Genomic DNA, 13,437 nt, shown 5'->3' with positions numbered 1-13,437 from the left:
AATATGTGTTGTGTACGGTGGCCCTGAGGTGCAAAAACACAAACACAAATCACAAAACATAAATGCAAATCATATAACACAAATCACAAAACAAATGCAAATCACAAAACACAAATGCAAATCACAAAACACAACACAAATCAAAAACACAAATCACAAAACACAACACAAATCAAAAACACAAATCACAAAACACAAACGCAAATATATTAGTCCAGGCGTCCTGGGGACACACTGTACTGAAAGTAATAAGAAATTAGACACCCTACTTTTAGGCAGGACGCCCTAAAGACGCCCTATTTTTCCCCTGGTAACCACCGAACCACAATGTTGTGATGACACGCGGGTATAGACAGGCGTGCTGGCAAAAAACTACGACCAGCACGCGCCTGTCTATACCCGTTTAGAGTCCAAGATCAGTTTGGAACACCACAAGATTCCAACAAGATGCGAGTACACAGTGGAACAGCACCTATTAAATGCCGGAAAGTCTCTGCGCAAAAGCGAAACTTGGCTGCAGCACAGCGCAGATTATGAACTCCCCGCGACACTCTCTTCTCTCTGCCTTTGAGCAGTTTACTAAAGAGATCAGCTCATCTGATGCTTCTGTTATTCCCTTAGTTACAGCGCTAAAGCGTCTTCTAAAGAAAGAATGAGACCACGGAGTGAAAACAATAAAAAGTGTTAATCGCGACTGTACTCGATCCTCGTCATAAAGATCATTATGTATGTGTTGCATATATGGATGTGGGGATAAAACTGCCCATAGTGAAATTATCCATTCTGTGTTGGATATGAAGGGTCCGCTTACAGCGGCGCAAAATGCAGGAGAAAAAGGCCCGCCCTCTATAATTGCAATGCCTTGACTTTAGTGATGTCAGTACACACAGTCCCAGCCATAACAACAAAATTAGATTTAAACAAAATAATAAAATAAATTAAATGTTACAAAATTAGCACAATAATTAATTTCGGTTTTTCAGTTTTTTTCCATTTTGAGTTACTTGCCCTTACTTCATGAGTCACCATAATGGTCCTTCAAAAAGCCCCAGAATGCACCATTTTTACCTCAAATTTCCGGCCCTTATATTTGAACAATTTTCTTTAAATGTGTGATAGTATCTTGAAAGTAACACAACTTGGTAAACAAGTGCACTTGTAGTTTTGTTTATTTATCATGTTTATTGTTATTATTATTTTTTAAATAACTCTGTCAACACACTGTATATATATGTGCCTGCACAGAGTACAAAGTGTGTAATAATATAGAGAATACATTTGCAGTTGCTATAGTAACCATGCAGTTCTCCAGTAGAATGACAGAGATAAAAGGTGAACCTGTTCTAACCGAGTACAACCAGGTAAATGCTGCTTTAATACACACCATAACTCATCCTCCCCCCAAGCTGGGTCTCTGGGTAGATGGTGAAAAGATAATAGAGAAGAGAAATGAATGGGAAGACAGAGAGAGAGAAAAGGGGGATGAAATGCCAGAGAGAGGGAGAGTTTTGATGGAGAGGTGAGTAAGTGAGACAAATAAACTGAAGCCTCTTGTTTTGAAAAATGCCTCCATCCGTGTCCAAAATTGTTACATTACCCACTATGGCACGACAACAAAGGTGTCATTGCTGCGCTGCGCCAAGGAAATGAATCCAATTCCTCATAATCGGATTTTTCTTTCCACTGTGTCTCCGTGTACTGCTACTCTCTCATTTTTTTTCCCAAAACTCATTACGAGCTATTGTGTCTCTTCCCAGTGAAGATTAATGCTGCTCCCCCTCTTCTGGGGCTGAGCTCTGAAAACAGTGGCGATTGTCCAACCTCTTAGCCGACGTACACGTGTCCTTTAAGTGCCTCGTTCTTCTGAGTTTAACAGGCGACAACACAACAATAAAGGGATGCAGACGACCTGCGCAGTCAATAAGCTATGTGGTAAAGCTTTCTTTTACAGTCCCCTAATTACCAGGTATTTACCTGGTAAATTCATGGTAACACCAAAGTGTTACTAGGTAATTACCAATGGTAATAAGAAAGTAAATACAGTGAAACTGTTGCCAAAATACTGGGCATTTACCTGGTAACTATATAGTTAATTATAGCGTGTTATTACTGCTGTTAATAAGAAGGTATGTACAGCTAAACTATGGCAAAACTATGGTAAATGTAAGTGTATTATTGGGTTATAAACTGGTAATAAGCAGGTACCTACAGTCCCCTAATTACTAGCTATTTACCCAAGGGGTAATCTAACAAACCTAACCCTAAAAATGTGTGTAATTACATGGAAACAAGCTTGGCTTTCTTTTACAGTACAGTTTTACTTTACTTACCGAGTACATTACCGTGCATTACCCAGTATTTTGGCAACGGTTTCACTGTATTTACTTATCTTATTACCCTTGGTAATTACCTAGCAACACTTTAGTGTTACCATGAATTTACCAGCTAAATACCAGGTAATTAGGGGACTGTAAAAGAAAGCGTTACCAGCTAGGTTTGTGTGTATTCATAAAGACGTAAAGACTGCGAATGAGGTTCCACTATTGTTTTGGATTGTTTTTAATATCGCGTGTGTGTGTATGTGTGTGTGCGTGTGTGTGTTGTCCTCAGCAGAGCTCATGTACACAGTGGAACTGGCAGGAGGGCTGGGAGCGATCCTGCTGCTGCTCATCTTTCTCATCTCCCTCTACAAATGCTACAAGATCGAGCTGATGCTTTTCTATAGGAGGCACTTTGGCAGCGAGGACGTGGACGGAGGTAAAGACGAGAGCATCGGTCCTCCCTCATTTCGGTCTAAAGCGTGAATGTGTCCTGTTGGTTTACCCGTGCACATGCAATTTTATGTGTGTGTGTCAGTGTGGGTGTCTTCTGTCAGAGCCTCTATCCATAACTCCACTCCTCGGTAGATACAAATGTCTTTTCTGCTTCCATCTCGGCAACTCGTTTCCTCTTTCTCTTTCGCTATACCGCTTTATGCAATTCTGTGTGTGTGTGTGTGTGTGCATGCATTGCTGCATTGGCTGCATAAGGAAGAGAGAGAGGGGACAGATTTTCAATTTGTTGCCCATTTAAAAAGAGATCAGTCTCAATATGTCGTGGAATCATGCCCCCACCCTCTGTGGTATGCAGGGACTAGACAGACTCGACGCTCCTTCACCACAATGACAAATTGGAGCATAAACGGCCTGAAATTGGAGGTCAACTTTTTTGTTTTTGCTACAGAACACAGTTAAAGGTACAATATGTAGTATTTATGGGTTTATATGACCCAAAATTCACTTTTTTATACATATTATGTGCTCCTGCATTGTCTAGTCGCTGTATAATAGTTTTTGTTTCATTTTCGTAGTGTTTCAAAAAGTCATGTAAAATAACATGGTCGCGGGCCGCGGTTGCATAGCCACTGTTAGCAGAGAGACGCCATGTTTCTACCGGAGCCTGTAAGGACAAACGCGAGAGAACAAATCAAGCGTCTCTTTACTTGTAGCAGGAAGTCCCGCCTCCACTCTCTCCGCTTCGTCTGCTACGGCCGCGGTAGCTCCGCCCCCTCTCCCTCGCCTCACGAACCTCATCTGCTGACACGGAGAAAGACGACGAGGACGACATTTGACCGGCTGAGGACACCGTAGAGCTCAGGGAAGGGAGGGGGGTGAGCAGAGGAGCAGTTCTTTGTTGTAAATTTCAGCCTCTCCTCTAGATGGCACTATAAACTACTTATTTCCCCTTTAAGGCAAGGATTAGTCTTTTTGTGTCCCAGTATCATCCCTCTTTCTTTGTTTTTTGGTGCTTCTCTTTGCAGCAATCCTGGAAGGACTGAACTCATATTCAAAAATCGCTTGATTGTTTCTACAGTAGCATGAATTATCTATTATACACAGTTTTGTTGACTCTTCCACATGATTAAGCAATTCCATCAAAGGACCGACTGATTCAAGCTGGGGTGTTTTTTTTTCCCCAAGTTTGCTAGGTGGTTAATTTGCAAGCTTGGTTGCTAATTTGAAAGTGTTGTTTGATGTTTGAATCCTCACTGAGCTCAGCCCCGGCCTTTTCCAGTGAGTTTTTAAAGCTGCGTGTGCTCCTCAAAGAGTTTTGAGCAAAGCTCCATTTCCTCTTTTTTTGGGCTGGCCCACATTCCAGTTTTTGCAGAGCATAATGAGTGTAGGACTCACTGATCGTGTCAGCAGTGATACTTTTCCCCCCATCATATATTTTTTTCCGCCTTTTAAGCTCTTCTCTTCATCTCCAGGGAAAACATTTCAAGGTGGGGAAGAGAGATGTTCTTGAATCATGTTTTTTTTATGTACACAGACTGTATAAATGTCTCATATATACAGTACATCAGGGGTTCTCAAAGTTTTGATACCTGAGGGCCAATTTAGGAACCCGACATTGGACTGAGGGCCGCCAAAGGAAAAAAAAACAGAAAGAAACCCCTTTTGTAATCATTTTAATGACCAGATTGCAGTTCTACAGTTTAGCGTTAAGTAATATAAGCGTTAATATAATGTAATTTAAGCATTAATATAATAACGCTTTATAATTTATTGGGTAATTTTCCAGTATTTTGTCCATTGTTCTTACCTTCTAATTACAGGTTAATACCAAGTAACACATTTCTGTTACCATATATTTACTGGGTAAATAGCTAGTAATTGGGGGCTGTAGCTACCTGCTTATTACCAGCTTATAACACAATAATACACTAAAATTCACCATATAGAAACCAGGTAAATACCCAGTATTTTTGTTTACACTTATTGGTCTGTATCCAGTAATGTCCAATAAACATTTAACAAGCTTAGTAGCTCCTGGATTAAAACTATCAACTGTAATTCATTGCGGGGCCGCCAGAAATGTTTCTGCGGGCCGCCATTGGCCCCCGGGCCACACTTTGAGAACCAATGCAGTACATGATCAAAGGTATATGGACACCAATGTCCACAAAGGTTTTTGGTATAGTACTGTACTTTTCAACTAGAGCACTTAATCCTAGTTAAGAGTCTAAATTGACTTCAATGGTGTTTGTTTTTCCCTGTGTATTGTGTATTCACTTCCTGTCTCATTTTGTCCTCATCTCCATCCATCTTGTGCTGCTTTATCCTCCACATGAGGGATAGGGGGTAGTTTTCTTCTTTGTCAAATTACCATCACTTCCACTCTAGCCACAGTGATTGCCGGCCACTCCAAGATTTTTTCCACCTGCTTCCTCTCAGTCCATGGTATATTATTCTTGTTTTTCTGTCAGATCATTTGTTTTGTTTCCTCTCTGTAGCTATACCTCACATTTCTGGCTGTTTTATATTTTATTACTTTGTCGTGAGTGATGACGAGATGAAGCCTCATGAAGCCACTGAAGCCTTCCAATCCGAGTAGTTCATCCTCGGGCCAAAGCTTTATGAGGCTTCATTTGCTCTACTGCGCCATCAAGTGGACAATAACTGTGAAGCTCTGACATAATTTGTGCTTGAACGATCCTGATAATAAACACAAATGTGTTTGAATTACTTGTGTTTGGGAGGAAAAAAAAAAAACACTTGTGTTTGGGGGAACAATTATTCATTTTTATTCAAGAATAGCAACTTTTCTACAGTGCTTGGCTTCTTTTTGTTTGAGATTATTTCACCTGCTTTTGAAAAATCTGAGGTGAGGCATGAGAGCGTGAGAAGCATGGATGTATTATATCATTGGTTCTCAAAGTGCGGCCCGGGGGCCAATGGCGGCCCACAGAAACATTTCTGGCGGCCCCGCAATGAATAACAGTTGATAGTTTTAATCCAGGAGCTACTAAGCTTGTTAAATGTTTATTGGACATTACTGGATACAGACCAATAAGTGTAAACAAAAATACTGGGTATTTACCTGGTTTCTATATGGTGAATTTTAGTGTATTATTGTGTTATAAGCTGGTAATAAGCAGGTAGCTACAGCCCCCAATTACTAGCTATTTACCCAGTAAATATATGGTAACAGAAATGTGTTACTTGGTATTAACCTGTAATTAGAAGGTAAGAACAATGGCCAAAATACTGGGTAATTACACAGTAAATTATAAAGCGTTATTATATTAACGCTTAAATTACATTATATTAACGCTTATATTACTTAACGCTAAACTCGTAGAACTGCAATCTGGTCATTAAAATTATTACAAATGGGATTTATTTCTGTTTTTTTTTCCTTTGGTGGCCCTCAGTCCAATGTTGGGTTCCTAAATTGGCCCTCAGGTATCAACACTTAGAGAACCCCTGATTTACATCATAACTCTCTGAAACATGAGTGATGTGTGAGATACCGAATCGAATGTTGAAAGTGAACAGTTGGATTATGTCCTTTTAGAAAATCTCTACAGACTCATCTGGGCTGTGAGGTAAATCTGGGTCGGTGGTAGTGACACTAGCAGTGTTATGGTGACAGAAGTTACAGCTTAATAGACTCTATTGCAACACTCGACCTGCAGTCAGGTCCTTATTTCTTATTATCCATAAAAGTACTTGTTTTATTGTTATTTTGTTTTTGTTTAGTTTTTTTGCTGATAGCTCACGTTCCCCTCATCCTTGTTGGTTTTATTTTAACATATTCTCATCTCTCCTTGTTACTCACTCTCTCTTCTATCCTCCACCTCTCCTGCATCCCATGTTTTCCTCTCACCCCAACCCCCCGAGGCTGATAGCTGCACATCTTTGAGTCTGGTTCTGTCGGATTTATTCCTGTTAAAAAGGAGTTGTTTCTCTCCATTGTTGCCTATAGTGTTTTGCTAGTGCGTGAATTGGCGAGATTCTTTTTTTCCATTGCCTTACCTGGCAAGACACCTTGTGATATTTGATTAGGCTCGATTGGCCTGTGAAGCACTTGTTGAGTGCGTTATTATTATTAATTATATTCAGCATATGAAATACATGTTTTCTGAATACTGCCAAATGTATTTGATTACATTATCTGATGATTCTTCATGTTATTTAAATGCAACAGAGTAAAACTCATTAATAAACATACAATTTTGAACCAACATAACCGTAGCTCTACAGCAACTTTAACTTAACATATTAAGTATAAATTAGTTGCAGTATGTGTATATATGTACACATCGTATTTTTGTCTCAAAAAATTGACAGATTGTGCTATTTGTGCTTGGTGTCAATGAATTGAGTGGACATTTGTAATTGCCTCCTTCTCTCTTTCTTTGTCTTTTTTTTTTTTCAGAAAACAAAGACTATGATGCTTACCTGTCCTACACCAAAGTGGACCCTGACCAGTGGAGTCAAGAGACCAGGGAGGAGGAGCGCTTTGCACTGGAGATCCTTCCTGATGTCCTGGAGAAACACTACGGCTACAAACTCTTCATCCCAGATCGAGACCTCATTCCAACAGGAAGTAAGCGCCGCGACTGCCCGTGTATACACCTGCTAACACATACAATAATGTCAACGTCACAAAAAAAGGCAATTGCTCTGAAGTGCACATACAGTATGTACCTGTATGTTTTGTCATAGTCTGAATCGTTTGTTGTTGTTTTGTCTTCTGTGTTGTTTCTCACTGTCCCTGTCTTGTGTTGCAGTGTTTTGTGCTCATAGGGAAGATTGAGTTTATTTACACTTCGGGGTGAATAAACAAATTACACCAAACCTCCAAATTAAAGGTCCAGTGTGCAACATTTAGGAGAGTTTTTTTTTTTTGGAACTAATTGAATATTCATCTATTTCTCTGCTGCTTTATCCTCTATTTGAGGGTTGCAAGGGGGGCTGGAGCCGGACCCTGCTGAGATAAGGTATAAGGAGATAGGCCACCAGTCATATTGAATATCCATCCATCCATTATCTGCTGCTTTATCCTCCACCGGAGGGTTGCAGACGGTGCTGTGCCTATCTCAGCTGACATAGTGCGATAGACGGGGTACACCCTGGAAAAGCTCACCAGTCCACTGCAGGGCCACATACATATAGAGCAGGGGTTCTCAAAGCTTCAATACCTGAGGGCCAATTTAGGAACCCAACATTGGACTGAGGGCCGCCAAAGGAAGAAAAACGGAAAAAAAAACGAAATAAATCCCATTTGTAATAACTTTAATGACCAGATTGCAGTTCTACAGTTTAGCGTTAAGTAATATAAGCATTAATATAATAACGCTTTATAATTTACTGGGTAATTACCCAGTATTTTGGCCATTGTTCTTACCTTCTAATTACAGGTTAATACCAAGTAACACATTTCTGTTACCATATATTTACTGGGTAAATAGCTAGTAATTGGGGGCTGTAGCTACCTGCTTATTACCAGCTTATAACACAATAATACACTAAAATTCACCATATAGAAACCAGGTAAATACCCAGTATTTTTGTTTACACTTATTGGTCTGTATCCAGTAATGTCCAATAAACATTTAACAAGCTTAGTAGCTCCTGGATTAAAACTATCAACTGTAATTCATTGCGGGGCCGCCAGAAATGTTTCTGCGGGCCGCCATTGGCCCCCGGGCCGCACTTTGAGAACCGATGAGATAGAGAGACCATTCATTCACACTCTCACACCTACAGTCAATTTCGAGTGACAATTCACCTAATCCCCAAATCTGCATGTTTTTGGTCTGTGGGAGGAAGCCGGAGAACCCCGTGTGCCAGTTAAAAGACGTATACAACTTGTGCAAATGTTTGTATAGGTTTATAATATATGTAAGATTTTTATTTTTATTTTAATTTTCATAGCCATATGATAAGCCTTTTAATGTACTTTTTGAAGCAGAAGCTTCCCACACAGATGAAGAAAAAAATATACTTTCTGGGATGCAAAGGTCCACCGTAAATCTCTGACATGCTTGAGAAAGGAAGCCATGAATACTCTCTTGCAATCTACACTCTCACCATTAGATGTCGCTGAATCTTACACACTGGACCTTTAAGAGAGAAGGTAAAAAAAAATATGCCCCTAAACTGTCAAACCAGAATCTCTTTTTCATGTATTTCTTAAAAACTGGGTCTCTGGGTAATGTTAGAAGATTATGTTATTTCTCACTAGCTTTTCCCATGCTGGTGTTTTATCAGTATGTGAATACAGCATACGGTGTGTAGTGGGAGTTGATATATTGAACAAAATGTATCATTCTCCCTGGTTTTCAACCTTGCATTAATAAAAATCCGTCTGAACATATTCTCATTCATGCTAACTCTGTGCCAGTGGTGCATATGTGATCTCTGGTAGGAGTGATGCTGTGTGTTTACTGTGCGCTTCGAGTAGAACCGATAAAACGCGAGCACGTCCTAGTTGGTCCAGACAGAATTAAACATCAGAGGGTAAATGTGCAAAGGCTCCGAGCCCCGCGTGACTGCACTGCCTCTTCCCCTTTTATCAAAAAGAAAAAATCGTGGCTATAGCGTCACTGCCAAGCAAAATTGTTGAAGATTAAAGCGGAACTAGACCGGAAGTTCCTATTATCGCTGTTTTTTTGGTGTGTATCTGCGTCATTACCTTGTTTATGAAGCCCTGACAGTTCGAAACAAACAGTTCAGCCACTGCTGAGAACGTTGTGTTTTATTGTAATCTCGGGGCTCAACGAGATCACTGAAAATCCCGTAATAGTTACGTAAGCAGCGGTTCTCCTGAACAACCGATCGTCCTGCTCCGGGCACTAGTCCGGGCACATCCGGTTGCGTACATTGAACCGCAGAAGAAGAATAACGTCCGTTGTGGAGGTGTTTCACGAGCAACAGTGTCTTCTGACTCTGGGTCTGACTCCGGTTTAAAGTCATAAAAGGGACTGCGGCGGGGAGTCGTGAAGAAGCTATTTTTAAACACTGTTAAAACAATGTTTTGATAATGAGGAGCAGTGCATCCGCCGTTCCAGAGGGGGGCGCTGCGCTTCTGAGAACGGATGTGCTGGATAGTACTGGCCAATCACAAGACTCTGTCTTCTAGGGGTGAAAGTTCACTCTGAAATCTCGCAGCAGAAAAACACCGTCAGAAAAGAGGATTTCTATCAGCTCGTTTACAGCAACTAGGAGGTTTTTGAGCATAAAACAAGTTAATATATGTAAGTAGACCTCCATAACTAACATTTATGTGCAACAGGACCACTCTATGTCACCTTTAATGCCCGATCAGGGAAACGTAGAATATGATTAATCATATGTGATACAAAAAGATGAGCAATAGAAGAAGCGGCCACTTTAACTAATGTGTCGAGGTGTGTGTGTGTGTGTGTGTGTGTGTATGTGCTGTGTTCCACCTGTGACCTGAATGTAAAAATGTTTATGTTTAGGTCTCACGATTGAACATTACCAGGATGACACGCGGCTCTTTGGAGGTACTCGCCCCTCAGTCCTTTGCTGTCAAACGCTGTCATTTACTTGCTCTCGGGGAGATTTCGGGGAGATTGCTTAGAGTGGTGCTGCAGGTTTTTGATCTGAAACACCACACAGAGTCACACGGCTCAGCCTAATCCTGATGACTGTGTAGTTTGATTAGTCAGTCAGTCAGTCAGTCACTCACCGACCCCATCTGTAGCCATTTAGTGCTCCAGTTAGGCAGTGGTAGAGAAGTAGCCAAACATTTTACTTAAGTTTACTTAACAGTTATTTAAGACACCTACATGTAGTCAAGTAGCAGTGAAAGTATCACATTAACTTTTGTACTTAAGTAAATGTAAGTGTTTTCTTTTATCCTTACTTTAACTACTATTTAAGTCAAAGTATTTGAGTGTATCCATGCAATGGTCTACTACACCATTGACTGTGTCTACTGGATCATTTATTTAAGACAATAATAGCAAAGAATCCTGCTGAAAACACTTCTATTATCATATTAACTATTTGAAGTATTTGAGTATTGTTATCCATAAGAAAGGATCGATTATCTTGTTTTTATTTCTAGTAATCTTATTTTATTGGTAATATATTACACAAAGAAATTATACATTTAAGAATTGAACATGCAGTTTTATTTTAGTTTTTTTTTGGGGTTGGCACACTTTGCTCTTGTTAAAGGGGGTAGGTCCAATGTTCCCGTCCTTTGCTGACTGGATCAGTGGAACAAATTAGTTTTTAAAAGGACAAATTCAAAAATAGCCTCCAAAACCAACTGTCCTTAAGTTGGTGTGGTCGGTGGAAAGAGGAAAGTATCAAAGTACAGATACAGATACTAAAAAATGTACTTGTGAATAACAGTTGACTCCATCACATCCCACCACTGCACGTTGCCTTGTCTTTTGGGTCTGACCTCCACCCAGTATAGATTAAGATATTATAGCAACAACACAAACATACTTTACACTGCTCAAGACCCATGATACACATATATTCTGTGCATAAACTGTACATCTGCACACACATTTATAGCCCCCGTGTCTTCCTGTTAGCACTGTAAAGTACGCTAAGCTAGGCAATTTCTTCTCGTCATCGTCTTGTGTTTGTGTGTTTGATGTTGTGTGTTCATCGTTGTTCAGTGTTTGTGTGATTCTGTGTAAACTTACCTCAAAAAAGCTCACGCTGTGTATAAAAAATGGACGTAGTCTTCATTTAGCCTCAACAAAACAAACATTACAAAACATTTTTTACGCCCAGAGATTTGATCATCACCGTGTCACTTCACATACATCACCTGCAACCTGCAGATCGGCACCTTTTGGATGATAGAATAGAATAGAATAGAATGCCTTTATTGTCATTATACAAGTTGGACAACGAGATTTACTTGACTTCACCTTGAAAGTGCATACAGCTAAAAACAAAGAACAATAACAACAACAACAACAACAACCAGAGTATGGGTCAAAAAGGACCCTAGTTAACGTGAGGTGGGTTTTCAGTTGCAGCGTACTACATTTAAAAGGATAAACAGCCATCAAATTCTTATTGCACAGTATGAAATAGCAGGTCTATAGCAGGGTTTAAATATAAAAAGTGCATTTCTATGAGACGTGACCCATAGCAGGGTATACAAAATAATAAATAAGACTATTTCCACAGTATGAAATGTCATTTTTTTTACAGTATATGAAATATAGAATATAAATATCACAGAATGAAATGTAATTTTGCAGTATATAAAAATAGAAATATGATATTTACACAGTATGAGAGTGGTTTTAGCAGGGTACCATTAAAAATATAGATTGCACAGTTTGGAATGTAATTTAAGCAGGATAAAAAATCTGTATATACAATATAAGTATTGCACAGTATATAGTATTGCATAGTGTGGGGTAAATTATTAAATAAATAAGCATTTCAGCATGAAATGTAGAGTATTGCACATGCCAGAATGTGATAACAGCTTAATCACTATAATAGACTCATTTTTCCCATAGACTTCCATTTGCATGGTCCTTTTTGCAACTAGCAGAGTCGCCCTCTAGTGGCTGTCCCTACTTCCTTGGTTTCACTTTCCAAACAGGAAGACAATGTACATTTTTTTTATACACAGTCTACGCTCGACACCTCTTAAGGTTGCATTACTCAACCTACCTTTTCATCCTGTTTTTTCCCCCCGCTGCAGCCTACATAGAGGACGTGGCGCGCTGCGTCGACCAGAGCAAGCGCCTCATCATAGTCATGACGCCCAACTACGTGGTGCGGCGAGGCTGGAGCATCTTCGAGCTGGAAACCCGGCTGCGCAACATGCTGGTGACCGGCGAGATCAAAGTCGTCCTGATCGAGTGCGCCGAGTTGCGCGGCATCATGAACTACCAGGAGGTGGAGGCTCTCAAGCACACCATCAAGACCCTCACCGTCATCAAGTGGCACGGCCCCAAGAGCAACAAGCTGCACTCCAAGTTCTGGAAGAAGCTGCAGTACGAGATGCCGTTCAGACGCGCGGTGCCCATGCTCACCCACGAGCCGGCGCTGGACGTCAGCGAGCAGGGTCCCTTCGGCGAGCTGCAGACCGTCTCCGCCATCTCCATGGCGGCGGCCACCACCACCGCCATGGCCACCGCCCACCCGGAGCTGCGCTCCTCTTTCCACAACACCTACCACACCACCATGAGGCAGAAACACTACTACCGCAGCTACGACATGTACGACATGCCCCCGGGAGGGACCCTGCCGCCTCTCTCTTCTCTGGGGAACCAGCACACCTACTGCAACATCCCGCTGACACTGCTGAACGGGCAGAGGCCTCCCGGGAAGAGCCGAGAGCACAGCCTCGAGGAGGCGCACGCTAACAACGCCATGCTCCCTCTGCTGCCGCGGGAAACCAGCATCTCCAGCGTCATCTGGTAATAACGGACAACGACTCGGCAATCGGCCTGGAGGAGAAGGATCAATCAGGGTCAAACGTGGCTTGGTTCAGTCTTAGTAGCTCTAAGGAAAGGAGTTCAAGCTTGTGGTTTCAATGCAAAGTGTTTCCGTTTTCCCATTCGGTCTAACTGTAGTGAACTAGCAGCTCTCGGTAGAGATATGGCAGGTTTTGTTGGACACTGCTACTCTTTTTTTTTTTTTTTTTCGA

The 13,437-nt window shown here is 41.0% G+C and overlaps 1 protein-coding gene across 1 annotated transcript in view; it reads left to right on the top strand.

Annotated features, from left to right (window-relative positions):
• The window catches only part of il1rapl1a (interleukin 1 receptor accessory protein-like 1a), a gene marked incomplete at both ends in the record, with an annotated part of 201,060 nt that extends 187,849 nt beyond the window's left edge, over positions 1-13,211 (top strand). Inside the window, 3 exons of the mRNA XM_083889220.1 lie at positions 2,614-2,757; positions 7,201-7,371; positions 12,487-13,211. Coding sequence (XP_083745346.1) covers positions 2,614-2,757; positions 7,201-7,371; positions 12,487-13,211 — 1,040 coding nt within the window. The remainder of the gene's footprint in view (positions 1-2,613; positions 2,758-7,200; positions 7,372-12,486) is intronic.
• Between the last annotated feature and the right edge of the window lie 226 nt (positions 13,212-13,437).

The sequence above is a fragment of the Microchirus variegatus genome (assembly GCF_963457635.1).
Source record: "Microchirus variegatus genome assembly, chromosome: 5".
NCBI lineage: Eukaryota > Metazoa > Chordata > Actinopteri > Pleuronectiformes > Soleidae > Microchirus > Microchirus variegatus.
Note: the sequence above shows the minus strand (reverse complement) of the source record. Positions and strands in the feature narration are given on the sequence as shown.